This window comes from Orcinus orca, chromosome 12 (assembly GCF_937001465.1).
Source record: "Orcinus orca chromosome 12, mOrcOrc1.1, whole genome shotgun sequence".
NCBI classification, from domain to species: Eukaryota; Metazoa; Chordata; class Mammalia; order Artiodactyla; family Delphinidae; genus Orcinus; species Orcinus orca.
This window is the reverse complement of record NC_064570.1, coordinates 16,821,009-16,841,295: the sequence shown is the minus strand read 5'-3', so window position 1 is coordinate 16,841,295 and position 20,287 is coordinate 16,821,009. Positions and strand designations below refer to the sequence as shown.

Below are 20,287 nucleotides of genomic sequence, written 5' to 3'. Positions count from 1 at the left end.
CCTAAAAGGAGTTCTGAGCCACTGCTACACTGGAGATGTCTGTGATGGCCAGGTGCTGGCTTGCCATTCAGTCTGGCAGCATCAGGGTCTGACAGCACCCCTCTTTTTGTGTGTCTGTGCCTGGTAAGATGGGCAGACAGGAAAGATGGGCCGGGTGGAGAAAGGGAGACAGCTCTACACCGGAGTATAATGAACAACAATTCCATAATTATTAAGACACCGTAGGAGAAAATGTATATCAGTCCTATGTTTAACATTTTGAGTTACCAGAAGCCAGGTACCGTTTCATCTTGAGAAGAGGTTGGGCCCCCATTGGCCATGAGACTCTCCTGGTCCCAAGGAGAATTCCGAAGCATGAGCACAAACATGAGATACGGCGGATGGGGTTGATGTGAGCAAAGGGGCTGGGTATGGGGTAGGACAGCATCCTTTCTACTCAGTCGTTTTATTTCCCTTTGTTTTTCTTTTCCAATTTTTAGTGCAGTGCTCTTGGTGTGCATATATACTCTTATGCGCCAGTGTATAGCCAACTGGGAGGGAGTTTCTCACTTCACAGAGAAAACTCTTCATTCAATCAACCTGACTGAGTGTCTGCCACGTGCCAGGCACCTTGATAAGTTCAGGGGAGTTACCGGGAGCTTGGTCCTGACTATGGAATTTAATCTCTATCCAGGAGGGTATGAACCTGAGTAGACTAGTTCCAGGCTGGAAAGCATTTTGACCTTTGGGTAGGGAACATGCCTAAGACTGCATGTCTTTTTGTTATTTATTGTGATTATTCTTTCTTAAGCTAAAAGCTTAGGAGAGACCGCCTCAGTCTTAAGCGGTCCTCCGTTGAGTGAAGCCATGCACATTCTTGACTTGTATTAATAAATGCTAGTCATCCAAGCCATTGCTCAGCCCTGCTGCTGCCAGAGAAGCTGTGGAGTCCAGACCTCGCTTGGGTGTGCAGGGACAGAGAACAAAACATGCTGCTCCTGTTTACATACTTGGGCTGGGCCACCCATTTCTCTGAAGCCATCGGGATTTCCTCAGGAAGCTGTCCTGGTGGAGGGCAGGCCGGGGTGACCAGGATGTGATGACACACAGCCCCCTCTGCCCTCCGGGCGCTGCGCTGAGGTCAAGCCTAGATCTGTATCTGGACCCACCCTTTCCAGCCTGTAAGTTTCAAGGCCAGTTCTCCTGCCCAGACTGGGGAGGGGGGCAATTGGTGGGGAGACACTGAGTTTCTGCTCCCTGGCACCCAGCGCCTGTTTGCCATTTCATGCTGCTGCACGCAGTGCTGGGGTAGAGAGCTCGGGAGGGGGCGCCCCTCAGAGGCCTCCAGAGCAGCTGTGTCAGCATTTCCGAACCTCAGCTTTTCCCACCAGGCCACGAGCCGGTCCCTCGAGGGCTGCTGGATGAGCTGTGATCCCGGCCTCAGGAAGAAGCGATGGATTGGATGAGGTGCCAATTTGTTTGGCCCGGCCAAGCACCCAGGCATATGTTTCCTCATTTGTGGTTGAATGAATGATTCAGCCTTACACTTGTGCAGCTTGGGAGTGCTACTAACTAACCCTCACTTGTATTTAAAAATATAATGGAGGTGTACCTTCTGTGGAAGGCCTTAATAGATGGCTTGATAATTTAAATAAGCAGTAAGGTTAGCTAAGGTTTGTTATATGCCCAACTGCTCTAAGTTCATACTACTGGGATGGTGAAGTCAGGTTCTGGAGTAGACAGGGGTGGGTTTGAAGCCTGGGTCTGCTCTTCATGAGCTATGTGACAGTGGACACATTTGTTACCTCCCTGAGTATCTGTTCTCATTGGTATGGTACAGTTAGCGAAACCTATATTGTCTTGTATGTTTTAAGTTAAATGACTTGCAAGAGTACCTGAGATATAATATAGGTATATGTATCGTATCCATCTATCTATATATATAGGTATTTATACACTCAATAAACATTAAATTGTCTTCTACCTCTCATCTTTCAACCTCCCCGCCACACACACGCATGCACGTGCATGCACACATACCCTGCCCCCATTCTATTACCAGTTTATTCTGCAAACTTGATCACACGGAACAAAAGCAAATCATTTTAAAGCCATCCCTGTGATGTCTGAAGCTGTATGCTGTACCATATTCCCCAAGATAAGGATTCATTCGTTGCGCTTTTGTTAAACACCTACCTGTGCTACCTTGTGGCAGGCACTGCAAAGGATTATAGATGCGTTGCCTTGCAAGAAGACACATGCATTGGCCCGGCAGAGCTAATATGTATTGGAGAGAGTACTTGAATGTGCAGATGTGAAAGAACTAGGAATAAACCCATGCAAGGTAGAGTGACTGCATAAACGTTAAGGGAACACAGAGCGTAGGAGGGACCTGCCTTTAGGTATATCCCCCTGCCATGGAAGAGGAATAGGCCATTTTGGAAGCTGGACTTTATCATGCGTCTCTTGGCTTTCTACACATTGCTCTTTGTTTGTAGCTGTATCTGCTTCACACACTGAAACTGTTTCTACCTGGACAAAGGCAATGTCTTTATGATGCAGTAAAAATTTTGAAGCTAGATAATCCAGAGTTGGTCACGATATCTTATAACATCGTGAGCACCAATGGCAATTTGATAAGACCTAGTTCCCCGACCACGGGTTGAACCCAGGCCCCCTGCAGTGGAAGCATGGAGTCCTAACCACTGGACCACCAGGGAATTCCCCGGACATCTTTTATTAAAAAACAAATTGTGGAATATGGATAAAATCCAGTGCAACTTTAAGAAACTGGTAGGTGATGAGCTATCATTGTCTATTTAAAGATAGTTGGCACGATTTGGCCTTGGGAAGAAATTCACACAGAAGTAGCCTGTGGCAAGCTGTGTTTTGTTTTGTTTTTTCGCTGCGCCTCGTGGCTTGCAGGAACCCACGCACCCTGCAGTGGAAGCATGGAGTCCTAACCACTGGACCGCCAGGGAATTCCTGGAAAGTTTGGAAATATTAGTCCCAGCCGCTAATCCTTGAGTTCTGCTCTTTGAGTGTAGTGGGCTGAGATGTTCCCATCTCAGACTTTTCCTTTCCATGTCTTTGAACAGTGCCATCTTGGTGTTCTCCTATTAAATCCTCTCTCTGGTTTGGTGTTATTTAGGGTCTCCTGCCTTTTCAAAAATGTGTTCCAACCTAATACGGTGGTCTCAAATGAGGACTGAAATATATTTGTGTAATAAATAAAAGTTTATAATGAAAAAAAATCTGGTGAAGTATATTGCCAAGTACCTCAGGCTTGGTATCTTTCCATTGGTTATCTCTTTGAATGTTGCTGTCTGAGTACCAGCCTCATGGGACTATAGTTTTCGGGAATGGCCAATGCTCTTCCTTCCTCCATGTTTCGTACCTTTTAGTGGTTTTGTTGCCATGGAAGGGGGGATGGGAGAGAAGAGGCTAAAGTCACTGGGCTCATCTTTAGGAAAAAATGAAGTGAGGTTGAAATTAATTGACTGATACCTTTTTAGATGTTTTCTGAATTATTTCTATGGAAATTCAAATTGACTTTTCTGCATTGTCACCGGTGACTCATGTCCAGCCTCTGTGGCCACACTTGTCTATAGGGAGGTGGGGACAACATCTGACCTCAGTCTGGGCATGGAGCCAGGAGGCCTTGTGGGTTCACGGTGCTGGCAAAGTAAGGAAAGAGAGTAATAGGGCGGGAAGCCTTTCACTCACCAGGTTTCCAGGAGGGTGGTGAAGTAGCTGCAGTTGGGGAAGAGTTAACTTTAATGGCCTTTTGAGAATCTTTATTTCCTGCATTTATGGCCTAGTTTGCCCTTGCAGGTCAGAAGGTCTTGTTCTGGTATATTCATTAACAGAGCTAATTTTCCTCAGTAGCAGTTGTTCACAGAACTTTCTCTCTAAATCTAATATAAAAAAATGATTTGGCATTATTAAGCTAGATCATTTATAATCTGGATATACAGAATGTCTTGAAACAGTCCTCACTCATTTTCACAGTATGGAACACTGTGAATACGTCTCTTCTGATTATGTGAAATTGTTTAAATTGCATATTACATAAGGAAGCAGAACATCACCCTACCACGAATTCAGAAACGCTCATGTAAAAACCTGCTTCCACTGCCATGTCCTTTAATCATTTTCAAATTTGCACACTGGAGCCAGTTCTTTAAAAGTCCTGTCTGTGTAAGCGAAAGAATTTTCCTTTGGTACTGGCTGTTTTGCAATCTTACTATGTTTGACTTTCTCACATTCACAAAACGAATAAACTACATAAACATAAAAGTGCTAGAACTGACACGTCTTGGGAGTTTGTTTTTAATAAGCTGATGTAATTAACACCTTGAACTATATATTCCATTTGTTTCTTTAGAAACCGTACGAAGAGAACAGGATGATACACATACAAAAGGCACCAGCGGAGTTAATATTGGCCTTTTAAATTATGATGAAGCCATGGGCGTTTAGAAGCTAAAACTTGCCAGTTACTTTAAGTCTGAGGACTGAGGAGTAGATCTGTTATTTAGAAAAAATAAATTAAAACGTAGAGCAGTATATGAATTGTTTATGTCCATCTTCCCCAGGGCCTGAGCGTATAGTGTCTGGCACAGTGCTTGTGGATTGAACATTTTATTTCATTCATTCATTCTTTCACTCATCATTCAGCAAATTTATATTGAGAGTCTCCTAGGCACTGTCATCAACACTGAACAGTAAACAAAACTTAGAGAAAAATCTCTGCCCTTGTGGACCTTACACTTTAGTCAGGAGACAGAGACTGGAAAAGTTAGGAGTCATGCAAACTAGTTTAGATGCTGAAAAGTGGTAAAGAGAAACATAAGGCGGAGAGTGGGGTTAGAGGTTGTGCGTACAGGAGAGGGAGGTTGCAGTGTTAGCTAGGACGACCCTTGAGAAGAGGGTATTGGAGTCACCTTTGCAGGAGGTGAGGGGAGGGCAGGTAACTGTGGGAAGAGCACAACAGGCCGAGGGAGGAGCAGGTTCAAAGTCCTGGCTGGGGCTGGTGGGTTTGGACTGTTAGAGAAGTAAAGAGGTGGCCAGTGTGTCCCTGGGGGCAGTGAGCCTGGGAGAGTCATAAGATGAGGCAGGAGGGCTTCCCTGGTGGCGCAGTGGTTGAGAGTCCGCCTGCCGATGCAGGGGACGCAGGTTCGTGCCCCGGTCCGGGAAGATCTCACATGCCGCGGAGCAGCTGGTCCCGTGAGCCATGGCCGCTGAGCCTGCGCGTCCGGAGCCTGTGCTCCGCGACGGGAGAGGCCACAACAGTGAGAGGCCCACGTACCGCAAAGGAAAAAAAAAAAAAAAAAAAAGATGAGGCAGGAGACAGGTGCTGGTTGGAGGTGCAGATGGGGAGGGTCTTTCAGGTCATGGGGGGATGGAGGCCTTTACTCTGAGTAAGAGGGGAGCCTGAATAGGGCTTTTGAGCAGAGGGACAGGATCCGAATAGGTTCTAACAGGGTCTCTCCAGCTGCTGTGTTTTGAGGGTGCGCAGGGTTGAAAGGAGGCAGCCCAGTCTTTGATCTCCCAGAATAAAACAGCTGTTAAATTGCTGTGCTTTGTGAACGGAAAAGCAGAGCCCATCCTGACAAAATCAGCATTTTAAAACTGGGCAACCCTTTAAGAGGCCTGATAGGGTTACCAACCAGGGTTCTTGGCCTCTTTAATCGCTAGAAATTGATCAGAGGCCAGACAAGAAATTCACCCACGCAAGGCTTTATTAGGGCCCCTTACTGAGAACAAACAACAGGTTCCCTTGCAGACTTGCTCCCCGAAGGGGGGCCTGATGAGCTGGTTTCTTCCATGGGGTGAGGGTAGGGGTGTGTCCAGGGTGTCCAGCTGGAGGGGGGCTTTGGTGGATTGCCCACCCCTTTGGTGGTGTTGTGTGCAGGGGGCATGCCCAGTACTCTGCTTTTGCTCCAGACCCCCTGCCTTTGCTCCTGGCTCTTCAGAAGTGGCAGTTGGGCTTTTTCATCTTTTTGTATCTTTTTGTCCATAATTTGCCCCAACTGCACATGCATGCAGTTATTTTTAGTGCCTTATAGTTTATTTGTATTTTGTTGCTGGAGGAGACATTTGTCTAGGTGCAGGCACTGCAGCAAAGGGTCCCAGGTCCCAGCCTGTCTGAGTAGTGCATATAATTTTCCTTGTAGGCTCCCCCCCCCCCGCCCCCACAATGTGGCAAACAATTAAAATAAAAATGTCCCATGCACATCACAGAGAAGAAAGTGAAATTGCCCTTTTTTAATGCAGCAATTAAGAAGAATAAAAAGGTTCAGGTAGGCAGGCAGGCTGGCGGGCGGTAGATGTGTTTTAACTCGTTCATTTCCTTTAGTGAGAGTGTTTCTTTGTGAATCCAAGATCATGGATAGGAAGGAGGGGCTCTGTCAGAGCAAACATTGACCTGTAAAGCTATTGGAAGAACCAAGATTTGGCTGATGAGTAGGTAAAAATGTTAATCCTTTCTTTTAAATTGAAGTATAGTTGATGTATAATATTACTTAAGTTATGGGTATACAAATAGTGATTCACAGTTTTTAAAGGTTACACTCAATTTACAGTTATTTTAAAATATTGGCTCTGTTCCCCATATTGTACAATATAGCCTTGTAGCTTATTTTACACCTAATAGTTTGTACCTCTTAATCCCCTACCCCTCTATTGCCCCTCCTCCCTTCCCTCTCCCCACTGGTAACCACAGGTTTGTTCTGTATATCTGTGAGTCTGCTTCTTTTTTCTTATATTCACTAGTTTGTTTTATTTGTTTAGATTCCACATATAAGTGATATCATATGGTATTTGTCTTTCTGTTTCTGACTTACTTCACTTAGTATGGTAATGTCTTAATCCCATCCATGTAGCTGCAAATGGCATTATTTCATTCTTTTTTATGGCTGATTAGTATTCCATTGTATATATATACCACATCTTTTTTATCCATTCATCTGTTGATGGACACTTAGGTTGCTTCCATATCTTGGCAATTGTAAATAATGCTATGAACATTGGGGTGCATGTATCTTTTCGAATTTGTGTTTTCGTTTCTTGCAGATATATACCCAGGAGTGGAATTGCTAGATCGTTGGGTAGTTCTATTTTTAATTTTTTAAGGAACCTCTGTACCATTTTCCACAGCGGCTGCACCAGTTTACCTTCCCACCAGCAGTGTATGAGGCTTCCTTTTTCTCCACATCCTTGCCAGCATTTGTTATTTGTGTTCTTTTTGATGATGGCCATTCTGACAGGTGTGAGGAAAAATGTTAATTCTTTGATGAAGGGAATTACTCTTTTAAAAAAATACACATCAGGGCTTCCCTGGTGGCGCAGCGGTTGAGAATCCGCCTGCCAACGCAGGGGACATGGGTTCAAGCCCTGTTCCAGGAGGATCCCACATGCCGCGGAACAACTAAGCCTGTGCGTCACAACTACTGAGCCTGAGCTCTAGAGCCCACGAGCTGCAGCTACTGAAGCCCGTGCGCCTAGAGCCCGTGCTCCACAACGTAGAGGAGCCCCTGCTCGCTGCAACTAGAGGTAGCCCGGGGGCAGCCACGAAGACCCAATGCAGCCAAAACAAAGAAAACTATATGTTAGAAATTTAAACTGCGGGTGTCATGAAAAAGCCAGTGGTGATGTTAGTAAGTTCTCAGCTTGTGAGCAAATTGAATATTTTCATTCTTGTGATAATTGGCTTAGTTAGAATGGTGTCAATTCGTCTTAGATTTTTGTTGTTGTTTCACTTAGTTCCTAAGAAGCCCGTCAAGTTTTCATTGTAACCATGTATAGAATGCGGTAGAAAGCAAATCGTCTTCACTGTCAACTTTCAAGATGTTTTTAATCTAAGAGTAAGAACAGATCCATGTGCTTAAGATGCTTTTTCAGAGCATTTTCACATTATATTCTTGGCGAACATGAAAGTCTTTTATGATGAAAATTGAAATCATCTTGAGGGGAAATGATGTAGTTAAGAAAGAACTTGTCTTCCCCCAAAATTGAAGTAAAAGTATGGCTGTCATGTCGTGTAATATTTTATGTGGTTACATTCGTAGATGGACAGATACGTAGATACAGTGATACTCACGCATGTGCCCGGAACGAGAGCAGTAATTTTGTCTTTAAATCTGATTATTCCTATACGTGAAAGGTCAGAATGTGGTACAGAATGAAGCCAGATTTTCTGTGTTCACCCGACATTCACATTCACAAGCAGGCCTTTGAGTCCTCAATGAAGTCCTTAGTGCCCTGATTGCTATTGTGTGTGTCCTGGAGATCAAGGAGCTGGTCAGAAGAGCAAGTGTCAGAAGCTAAGTCAGGAAATGTTCTGGGAGGGGGCTAGGTGTGTGGTGAAGAGTTGTTTGGGGACCACTGGGAGTTTTTCCAGGGCAGTGGGTGAACTGGTTTCTCCCTGACTTTGGAAAGAAACCACTCAGTTGGTGTCACATGAGCGAAAGACCCTAAAATCATCTCCAGTAAATAGGAACAAACAGGTATCTCTTCAGCTCACGATAGCTCAGTCCCATAATGGGAATATGCAGGGCTTATTCCCTAGGCAACTAGAGTAAGCCTGTGCGCAGCAACGAAGACCCAGTGCAGCCAAGAATAAAAATAAAATAAATACATTTATTTAAAAGAAAAAAAAAGGGACTATGCATGTTTCAGAGGCCACAGCATTGCTCTGGTATTTGCTTTCTTACAGCACCCGAGCCAGTTGCATTCCAGGTGTGTTTTCCTACTGGTTTCCCTGACGGGATGCAGAGGATTCAACCAGAAAAGTTCCGGGTGTGTTCAGTGCCTTTTTAAGGAAGGCACTCTCTTTGTTTCCAAACACCTCTTTCAAAAAAAATTTTATTGTTGTACAGTTGACTTACCATGTTGTGTTAGTTTCAGGTGTACAGCAAAGTGAATCAGTTATACATATATATATATTCACTCTTTTTTTAGAGTCTTTTCCCATACAGGTCATTACAGAGCATTGAGTAGAGTTCCCTATACTACACTAATTCCAAACACTTTAATTGCTTTTTCTGTCAGGATAGAGAAGAATGTGAGACTTTAATCTTGAACCTTTAGACCTTGAAGCCCATTGCACCAAGAAATTTTGTCCTAAATCTTCTAGGGATAAAAAATTTCCATGGGATTCTTCCCAGATCTATGACCCTTAACATGTTGAGAATTATCAGCATTAAGTGGAGATTATTAGGAATCATTAATTCCTATACATGAAGAATCTTCAAACCTAGGTTCTCTTCTGTCTCTTGGCCCCTGTCCTGCCACACCTCTGCACTGATCCGTCAGCCAACCCCAGGAGCTTTTCCTCTGGGAACAGGTTAGGCCATCCCCTGAGTCAGAGGAGTTACCTTTATTGTTCCCACACCCTCAGTCAGTTCATTTGTCATTGTTTCTAATGACATATTCCGTGTTTGAATGTTTTACCCATTAGAGCGAATTGCTGTTGTAAGGTTGGTGGGGGCAGGGAGACTGAGCCTGTGAAGGGTCACCATTATATGTGACATGCTGGTTTGGTGGATGGAATGTCATCGCATAGTTACAGAATGAATGTCATCGTTATCCGGCACCCTCAGGAAGGGGAGAGATCATTCTACTAACTTTTGTTTATTTCTTCCTTCCCTCTTTCATTCATTCGTATATTCGATAGATATTTCTCAAGTCATTGCCAAGTGTCAGGTGTTGTCATGGTGTTAGGGACTGAGGTTGCAAAAATAAGACCCAGATTCAACTTTCAAGGACTTTAAAGTGTGCTGGGGACAACCACCATGTAAATGAGTGAGAGTCACTTTTTAAAAATGTCTTAAAATGGAAAAGTTCAACTACATACCAAAGTAGAGAGTATATTTTAAAGAACACCCATATGCCAGCACTACAGTTATCAATCATGGCTAATCTTGTTTCTATACTCCTCTCCCCTCCCCCCATGACTTTGAAGCAAATCGCAGACCTCATGGGGAATGTGTGATTTATGCTTATGCAGTGGGAAGGTCAGGTGCAGTTGCGAAGGATGGGCTGCTCTCTGCAGGGTCAGTGGCATGAAAGAAGGGTGTTCCAGGCAGAAGAAATAGTATGGGGGGGAGCAGGGATGATGTAGTGGTGCTTGTAGTTTGATCTGGCCAAAACTGGTACATGGATGGGGGAGGTGGAGCCACAGGTGGGGGTCTAGAAAGGTAGACAGAGTACAAATGGAAAGGCTTTTGTATTGTCAGCAGCAGACTGACTTTGTCACATCTTCACTAGGAGACGTTTATAGTTTTCAAGATTTATATTTTGAAAGTTACAGTGGGCATGGGGTATAGAGTGGGTCGTAAATGAGATGGGATTGGGGAGGGGGTGAATAGCTGGGAACCTTGGTTGATGTCTTGAAACACTGCTAGGATTAGGATGGAGAAATATTTTGAGACATTTGAGACATTGAGAGATATTGGAGAAGAAATATTATATTAGCACTTATTTATGACACATTATAAGACCTAGTGACCTCTTAACTTTGGGGATAAGTGAATGACCCTGAGAATGTTGGCACAGATCAAATGGGTTGATGCTGATCTCTGGACTACTGGAATCCAGAATGAAAGTTTGGTGGGGATGGAGAGTTTGGAATATGAATATGTAGGAAGAATAGGCATAGGCATTTGTCTACAGCTAAGGAGATGAAGAAAGAGTTTTAAGAGTTATCAAAATACAACTTAAGGGCTACAAAGTTTTTCGGTAATGGGCCACGTGTTCAGTATCCTCAGGTTTGTAAGTCATGTGAATTTTTATTGATAACACTCTTTAGGTATTACCTGCCAGTTCTTCTTTTTCTTTTATTTTTTAATATTTATTTATTTAGGCTGCTCCAGGTCTTAGTTGTGGCACATGGGATCTTTAGTTGCGGCATGTGGGCTTCTTAGTTGCAGCTCGCATGCGGGATCTAGTTCCCCGTCCAGGGATTGAACCCCGGGCTGCCTTCATTGGGAGCATGGAGTCTTACCCACTGGACCACCAATGACGTCCCTACCTGCCAGTTCTTAAAAATGTGGAATTTTGGCAGCATCACCAAGAAAGAATTTAATCAACACTAGCGCTTATAACACTGAATGGTGGGTGATAAGCATGATGCCTTCAGTTTGATCAGGTCACCAGGACGTCCAAATATCACTTAACAGTCGCACTGGGCTTCCCTGGTGGCGCAGTGGTTGAGAGTCCACCTGCTAGTGCAGGGGACACGGGTTCGAGCCCTGGTCCGGGAAGATCCCACATGCTGTGGAGCAACTAAGCCTGTGCGCCACAACTACTGAGCCTGTGCTCTAGAGCCCGCGAGCCACAGCTACTGAGCCCGCGTGCCTAGAGCCCATGCTCTGCAACAAGAGAAGCCACCACGATGAGAAGCCCGCGCACCGCAACGAAGAGTAGCCCCCGCTCGCCGCAACTAGAGAAAGCCCACACGCAGCAACGAAGACCCAATGCAACCAAAAATTTAAAAATTAAAACAAAAACAAAAACAACACAGTCGCACTGCCCTCAGGAGCAGTCCTCGGAAATGAACTGGATTCACGTGCACGTCGGACTCTATGTACACCACACCTCCTGACTCTCTGCTAAAGCCAGGGTAGAATATAATTTTCATAAAATGTAGCAAACTCAAACGTTATGCAAAATTTAAATAACATCCTAACCAGAAATTTCAGGATTGTTCTAAGATCAATCTATTCTTTTCCAGGTTTCTAAGAATATCATAGATCACGTTTTCCCCCCAGTCAGATTTTGATTGGCGCAGTGCCTGCGAATGCCCATATCCTCATGAGTATGGGCCAGAGGCAGCACGGGAAAGTGCAAAGTGTGATTCATGCTCATCAAAATCTGTGAATCTGGTCTGAAATTCTGACTTCATTCCCACCCAACTAGCTCACTCTGCCGTTCTTCCCAAATCTGTGATTCGATTAAGCTCAGGCAGTTTGGAAAGGAGAAATGAGTTGAGTCTAAAATCGTCATCTGCTAAATCCTCATGTCCATTTTAAGTGTGAATCTGCACTTGAAGTTTTTAGAACCAACTGTCAACATCCTAGTCTTTTCCCTGCGCTTTTCAAGTTCTGAAGGTTCCTGTGAAATGTTCTTTTTAAGCCACCGATAGCCCAGCGAATGGGATCTTTCAAAGTCTTTAATTCCAAAAAGACCTTATACTAAGCACACGGTTTAGTAAATCCCTTCAACAAATTTCCATGACTTAATTATATGACTGCCTTAAAATACAGCCATACTTGGCTTTTCTGTCCAGTAATAATAAGCATTCATGTTTCTTCATTTTATATTGTATACTTAGCACCCAGCACAGCACCTGGAATGCCACAGGTGTTCAGTAAGTATTATTTGAATTAATGAAGTATCCCATTAGGTGTTGATGATTGAAGAACATAATTTTATAGCTCTGATCACTTTGTTCATCACACCTGACAATCATCGTGACGTGAAAGATGCCAGCACACACTCTCCCCACGAGGAGGCCTTTTCATTCCATTTTGTTGTAGCTACTCCTCTCCATGGCTTGTAAACTGAGTTTGTTCGTATTTAAACCACGCTGTTCACATCCCTTCCCAGCAGATAATTAGGGATAACTAGTTCATGCATAAGATTTTGGTAATAACATTTTTGCTAAAGATCTCAGGCTTTTCGTATCCTGGGGTCAAGCAGGCTGCCCTGAGCCTGAGGGTGGAAGAGGAGAAGGAAAAAATGCTTCTGTTGTGGCTTTAAATCAGTTCAACCACAGATGAGATTTCCCCCAGGAGAACAGGGACCACAAGAAGAGAACACAGGGAGAACCTTTGGGGAGCATCTGCATTTAGGGGTAAGCTGAGGAGGAGGGAGAGAGTCCCGAGGAGACCCATGTGCACGGAGCTCTAGAACGGACTCGAAAGTGGGAGGACCCCTAGGGTGCAGCCCGAGAGACAGACTCCACCAATGACTTTCAAACTTTTGGCCACAGATTCACTGGAAGATGTATTTTACATTGTGATTCGGTACAGTTATACACACACATAACTGAAAAAAATGTTGCAGGAAACAGTCCTGTTTCTCCATGGGATGTATGCCAGCATTTCCTGTTCTGTTCTGTACTCTTCTGTGCTATGCAATGTTGTCTAAACAAATGCTGGTCTCAAATGTCACAGAATATCTTAGGACTGTGTGGTGACTTAGGACTGTGTCAACCCAGAAGTCAGAAGTGAATCAGCGGTAGCCATACTTTTCAGACTCTGAAGGTTAGTGGAGGGCATGGGCACTGTGGTGGCTCCCCTGTGGTGTCACTGATCTGCCTTTTGCTAGTGTGAAGTGGTGCCCGGACCCCCCAGCGAGTCCAGGTCCTGCCAGGTCTCCGTCATCTTCTGGGCGTCCTGAGCCATCTGAAGAACTCCAGCTTCTCTTGTAGGTCACCGATGGCGTCAAGGTTGGAGTTTATGAGAAGCAGATGTGGATTTGCCTGGGCTCTGTAATTTGCGACCAGCGGGCTCTCTCATTGAGGTGCGTGAGTTCAGTAGTTGTGGCGCGCGGGCTTAGTTGCCCCGTGGCATGTGGGAAGGGATCCCAGTTCCCTGATCAGGGATTGAACCCACGTCCCCTGCATTGGAAGGCGGATTCTTTACCACTGGACCACCCGGGAAGTCCCGCCTTTATTATTTTTTTAATTTTTAATTTTATTTATTTATTTTTTGACCACACCTTGCAGCATGTGGAACTTCCCCAACCAGGGATGGAACCTTCGCCCCCTGCGGTGGAAGTGCGGAGTCTTAACCACTGGACTTCAGGGACTTCTAATTCAGGGAAGTCCCTGAAGACCACTGCCTTTGGAAGCAGCTGCTGAGAGAGTGCTGGGAAGGAGGGGATCGCCAATACTGGCAGCTTGTGAGGCTGTTCTTCATGCTTCAGGAAGGGATTTATGTTAACTGGAGACCACTGATGCATGATAGTGGGGGCCACGGGCACCAAGATCGTATTTGCCAAAGCAAGAGTTAGACGTGGGCTCCGGCAGGTTCTCGGTGTTTTGGAGGGAGGAGAGTGGAAGATGTGCAATCAGCCCTCCTCCAGCCTCCTCCCATGTGGGTGTGCCCCCAGAGCCCTCTCTCACCACCAGTATGACTTGATTTGTCCCTCTGGTGTATGTTTTTGGTTGTTATGTGTAAAAAACTTTCCTGAGACAGACTGTATTTCAGCTCAAACCATCTGCAGAAATTCTGAGAGAGATACCTCAGAGAAATATATTTGAGATCAGTTATTACATATTCAATGAATTTCTCCAGAATGATATGGCAGGATGGGATGACAGAGCAGGTGCAAACATTGACATCTCATGGGTTCGGTGAGGCTGAACGAGGAAACCGGAATTAAAGTCTTGTTTATGGTAGTAGCAACTTCACCTGAAAGGTTGCTGGAAGTGTTTATCACCTCAAAATCTTTACACAAGCTAATTAAGAGTGAGAAGGCATTGTGAAGTCATTCAAGAAATCAGTTAGGCTTTATTTTATTGTAGTGATTTCTTTTAGTGGATTTATCTGATAGGGGGCTGATGCAAGTATTTATATATATGAATATATCTTCATCCCCCTCCCAAACAATAGTGAGCAGTGGAAATAAAACATATAATTTATATTTCATAAAATATATCATGTACGTACTTACCATTATAGACAGAAAAGGTAGAGATGTGTGAAATAAATGAGCCAGGAGTCTTGTTCCCTTTCTTCCCCTCAACTTTGGGGATTCAGAGCAACACATTGAGTTTTCCCTTAGGGCTCTGTCTTTATAGATAGATAAAATCGCAGGACCAAGAGTTCATTTCCATTCATTTGCATGTAATCTGCATACAGCAGTACAGATTATATTGTGTCTCCTGGTGTTTTCAGAGAAGTTTTTTTCTTTTTTTCCCCTTAAACTTTGTCAAGATATTCTAAAGCATAAATGACATCTGGGGAAAGAAGAGAGCAAAAACAAAAAAGTAATGATACAAACGCCTCTGTTTTCATAGTACTTTTAGTTTTCACATTTTCCAGAGACAGAAGTACATTGGGATAAAAATTCAGAAATGCTATTAAATCAATTGTTGAGAGAACAATGCTCTGTTTCTTTTCTCCTTAATTGTAACAGCAGTTCACCCGATCTGAATTGTTTGGTACAATGCCCCTTATCTCTATATTTTTATGTTGGTTGTATAAAAAAGATGCGTGTTTGGTATAAATGTGTGCTGTGGCTTCATGGGAAAATTATACAAGTTAGTCTTCCATTGAGCTGACACTGGTAGTGGGACCCAGATTTAAATTAAGTTCATATTAAGTGAAATGGATGGTCATATGGAAAAATGCTGTGACCTGGTTTTGTAATAAGAAACGGGAAGAGAGCTTGAATTTGCATGTATCTTTTTTTTTGGTAGACAGTGATGGGAAAATTCTTGTAAAAAAGTTTATGCGTCACAAAATTTCACAATTTACTTTAAAAAGGCTATTCTGAGGAAATAAGATTTTTCTGAGTTCCTAAACACAGAGCTAATGTTGCTTCAGCCTAATGCATGCGAACCAAAGGGGGAAAATAAGAAATGAAACAGATTAGACAAGTAACACTCTACAGCAGAAACTTTTAACACCTTAAAAGAAAAAAAAATTTAAAAAGGAATCTGTTTGTATTTTAATGTATTTATTATAATAAATATCAAAATTTATAAAGTCATACTACATATTTCGAAGTTTATTTTGTAACATCAATGCCTCTTGGCATTAGCATTGTGGGGTGTTCAGTCAGACATGAACGTCACATCCCCAAAAAAAGATGTACGAGGTGTGGTGCTATTAAAACATCAACTGCATTATTTAAATTCTCTAGAGACTAATGTTGCAAATATTTTAATAGAAGTGAATATTTTTACTGAAGACGTTTGTACTATATCAAGTAAGAACAAGTTGGACAGAAAGGATGCAGGGGTCTCCAGACAGTCCTGGAAAAGCATGGACTTGGAGCGGGTGAAGAGCAAATCATCAGTGGTTCCTCGGTTCCATGTGATTGGGATGGAAAAGAATTCCTTTCTGTGCATAGCAGACAAGACCTACTTAAAAACACACACACACACACACATGCTTTAAAAAATTATTTTGTCTTTCTTGGCATTTAAATGATCAAGACTGATGAAAGTGGTAATTATGGGGACTCACTGAACATCTGGAAAGTGATTTGAAAAAACATAGAGGCAGCTGTGCCACCCTGTTCTAAATTACTATTTGCTGAGCATCAAGTGAGGAGTGGTTATTGCAGGGTGTGAAATGTTGGCTGCCTTTGGCTGCTTTCTTCCTCATGAGCAACAGATATTTCCCAGGCCCTCAAATATTTGGGGAGTTCCGAGTGATTGGGAGTGAGGGGTAGGGAATGAAACTGTTTCACTGTTAGGAAAAAAAGTTTGACCAGAAGCCTAGAAACTTTAGAAGTGAAGTGAACAGTTGGCTTTGAAGGTGTCCTAGGATGTATGAGAGAGGAGAGAGAAAGGAAAGAAAGCAATTTGAACGAAGCTATATAAATGATCATTTTTATAATTTTTTCAGGTGGCCTTGATTAGTCCGAGAAAGTAGCAGTTGGTGGCCGAGGCAGCGGTGGTCTGGAGCCCTTGCCTCGCTGGGCACTTTGCTGTCATAGTCCTGGTCGTTGGCTGGAACAGATGCTCCCATGGGAGCAGCCCTTCCGCCCTCGCTCTTTCCTAAAGTTTCTTCCAGTACTTTCTCTTGGTGTTGGGGGTGGCATGGGGGCTGGCGGAGCGGCCACTGTAGGGGCTGCCTGTCTTCTCTCGCTCCTCTGGTCTTCCCCGTCCGCAGGCCTCAGCCCCTTTCTCCACCGGGCTGGTAAGTTTGGGGTTTATTTGTAGAATGTGTGATGTGTGTGACACAGATCATTCTTAGGGGAGAGAGACCCGGTCTGATCTCTGTTTTGCAAGGTCACTTTGGTGACTGGATCCAAGGCAGATGAGGCCAAATGGGGAAGGAGACAAGAAGACCGGTCAGGAGGTTGTAGATTTTCATGTTGTGGCCCATGGGGCATGTGCTGTTGAGTTGAGACGAGTCAGGGCAGACCTCAGGATCGTAATCCGACTTACGATGCAATTTGTCAGGAGCCTCACCTCTAGTAAAGGCAGTAAAGCAAAGACGGGTAGGCTGATCCCCTCTGTGCGTTTCCTCGGGGGCTGGCAGCAGACTTCCATTTGACTCCTTATTTTCCCTACCGGAAACGTGACAAACCTTTTTGGGGGGAGGGTAAGCTCCTGCCACCTCCACTGTGGCCATCCAGCCTGTTGTCTCAGAGGGGAGGGACGGACTTTTGCCCAGACACGTTCAAACATCTTACTGTTCTTGTAAAGAGCTTCCCATCCCTAGCTCTGTACTGGGGACTTTGAGGCAATTACCTCAAGCATAGAACATTTTATTGGTAACAAAGGAAGAATCTTTTCTAAAAAAAATCATTTCTTTCAATTCTGTTTCCCCACTTGGTCAGTTTTGTGAAATTGGTGAATGCAGAAGTGGGATAGAGATGGTCACTTGCTCTGACCCACGTATCCTGACCAGGGCCTTAAGATCTTTAGCAGAAAGCCTTTTTTATAATTAATTAATAATTAATTAGGCTGCATTGGGTCTTCACTGCTGCGTGCGGGCTTTCTCTACTTGTGGTGAGCGGGCGCTACTCTTCATTGCGGTGCAGGGGCTTCTCATTGCGGTGACTTCTCTTATTGTGGAGCACGGGCTCTAGGCTGCGGGCTTCAGTAGTTGCGGCGCGTGGGCTTAGTTGCTCTGCGGCAGGTGGGATCTTCCCGGACCAGGGCTCGAACCCGTGTCACCTGCATTGGCAGGCAGATTCTTAACCACTGTGCCACCAGGGAAGTCCCAGCAGAAAGGCTTTCGAAGAACTCTTTTTTTGTTGTTGTATATACTGTAATTTTATTTCAATAGCACAAAGGAAGTTAGCGTGAAGGAAATTTAAATGAAACAGTACGGTATAAATAGCAGAGAAGCAAAAAGTCTAAAAAGGAAGTACATCTAAAGCATGAGAATTCAACATTCAGTGGTGTTTCATCTTCAGTTTTGATTGACACTTGATGTTTGCAAACTTTGAAACAAACTTTGAGATCGTGATGACTATTCTGAAGAGATTTCAGCACCAGCACTGAAGATCTCTTAATTCCCAAAGCCTGTCTGCGTCTAAGTGTGCTTTGCAGTCTTAGACATGTGCACCAAGGGTGGTGTGCTGGCATAACTATGAGACAGGGCTGACCAGTGGTCTGTCACAGGGAAAATGTGTGTGCACTTTTTCGGTTGTCTAAGAGTTGTGTTTTCCTTGGTCATCTTGGTAAAATCATTTTCCTTGGTTGTCTTGGTAGGGTCTTTTATTCATACCAAAGAAAGACCTTGTTGGGAGGTGAAAAGGGGCAGGGGAGATGCTTCTCTGAAGGAATGAATGAATGAATGAACAGACAAAATGACATAACCTACAAATGTATACAGCATTGCTGTCATCCTCTGTGTATGTGTTCAAACATGAATTTAGGAATCCGTTCCCCTAAAGGAAGACTACAATCTGAAACATTATTTGTAGTGACTATTACTAGCTAAGTAAATTGAGCACTTACTATGTGCTGGGAGGACTGTGAAGGACCAAGCTCTGCGTGTGTCACGTTACTTCATCACTCCTCACGGGGAGGTATCCCAGCGTTGCCAGAGATTAGGAAACATGCTTAAGGCTGCCGAACCAGAAGCAGCCGCAGAGCTGGATGTGAACTCGGGGGTGTGGGCTCCAGAGCAGCTTCCGGGCCCGTCCCTCAGTGGAGACAGATATGTTTCCTTATTTATTTAGCTGAATTTGTTCTCTTGCTTCTGTACTTGAATGATGTAGGGAATAAGAGTTCCCACTTTTCTGAGGGTCTCATGGGAGGCATGGTTCAGGTGTGTCCCAGATGCAGCATCCCCTGTTGGCTTCTGAATTCTCAGCTTCCCATCAGAATTCCCAGGAGTGGTGTCCTGGCATCTGGGTTTCTCAGACGCTTCCGCAGAGGTTCTGATACAGCCACCGACTGGGCTTTAGGGTGCCTCGCACTGACACAGTGGCTTTCCCAGGGGTTTCTTGGCCCTGCAAGGCATGCAAGGATGTGGGTTAAAACCGTGGCTTTGGCATCAGACAGTCCTGAGTTGGAGGCCCGGCTTCTTTGCTTGGTAGCCATGCAATCCTTGGGCTGTCACTCAGCTTTTTTGAGTGTGTAGATGTTTGTCCATCTATACACACTGAGGAAAATAGGTCCTGTGTCCCAGGGCTGTCCTCAGCATTAGGTGATGTCGCATGTAAAATTTAGCCTGGCACACGTCCACCACTGAACAAATGCCAGCTGTTATTAGTATAAGTGCTGCATAGAGGAAGACTAGATGGTGGGGGGCGTTTGCAGGTGGACTGATCGCCTTTGTTCTCTTCCCGTTTCGTCCCCCGCCCTCCTCACCCTCAGGACGGCTCCCTGGGAAACATCGATGACCTGGCGCAACAGTATGCAGATTATTACAATACGTGTTTCTCCGACGTGTGCGAGAGGATGGAGGAGCTGCGGAAACGGCGGGTTTCCCAGGACCTGGATGTGGTGAGTGGGGCACTGGGAATGTGTTCCTGCCCAGCCGGGCTGCTTCTGGTCCAGCATCCCCTCCTTCATCCCTCTCACGGTTGTGCGTGCGTTATTACTCTGCAGGCTGCTGCACTCGTTTGAGATAAAAAATTCAGATCCCGAAAGGATTAACCCAGGTCTGTGGCTGTCAGACTGCATGAGTATTAGTTGGGGCAATAATGATCAAATTTTTGTATTCATTAAAAGATTGCATTTGAATTTTAATTTTTTTTAGCGTAAGGGGAAAGGATGTTTTTACTGTTGGCCGGTATGCGCTACATTTTTAATGACTCAGCCAAAAGGAGGAGGTCTCGGCTAGTTCTTTCCTTGTCTTCTTCCTTCTTTGTTTTCTTCTTTTTGTTTTCAACAAAATAAAATTTAGGGGAACAAGAAACCACCCTAATTTCTCACCTAGCAATAACCATATTGGTGTTTTAGCAAGTCTCCGTTCCGTGTTTTTCTGGGCATTTTTACATCAGCAATGTAATTCTTGCTTTTTTACTTAACATTTTATTATAGTTCTTCCATGTTGCTAAGACCTCTTTGAAATCACCATTTTCACCAAGATAACCAAGGAAGACACAACTCTTCTCGCAGGTGCATTGAAATTCATTTGGCTGTTTTATAAAGACTTCT

The 20,287-nt window shown here is 44.3% G+C and overlaps 1 protein-coding gene across 6 annotated transcripts in view; it reads left to right on the top strand.

The window, feature by feature from the left end:
• SASH1 (SAM and SH3 domain containing 1) overlaps positions 1-20,287 on the top strand; it is a 323,565-nt gene that overhangs the window by 156,814 nt on the left and 146,464 nt on the right. For 5 of the 6 annotated variants that reach the window (XM_033405251.2, XM_033405266.2, XM_004263733.4 and 2 more), the window contains one exon: positions 19,502-19,630. The exons of the other annotated variant lie outside the window; for it this stretch is intronic. In XM_033405251.2, coding sequence (XP_033261142.1) covers positions 19,502-19,630 — 129 coding nt within the window. The remainder of the gene's footprint in view (positions 1-19,501; positions 19,631-20,287) is intronic. 6 annotated transcript variants of the gene reach the window in all.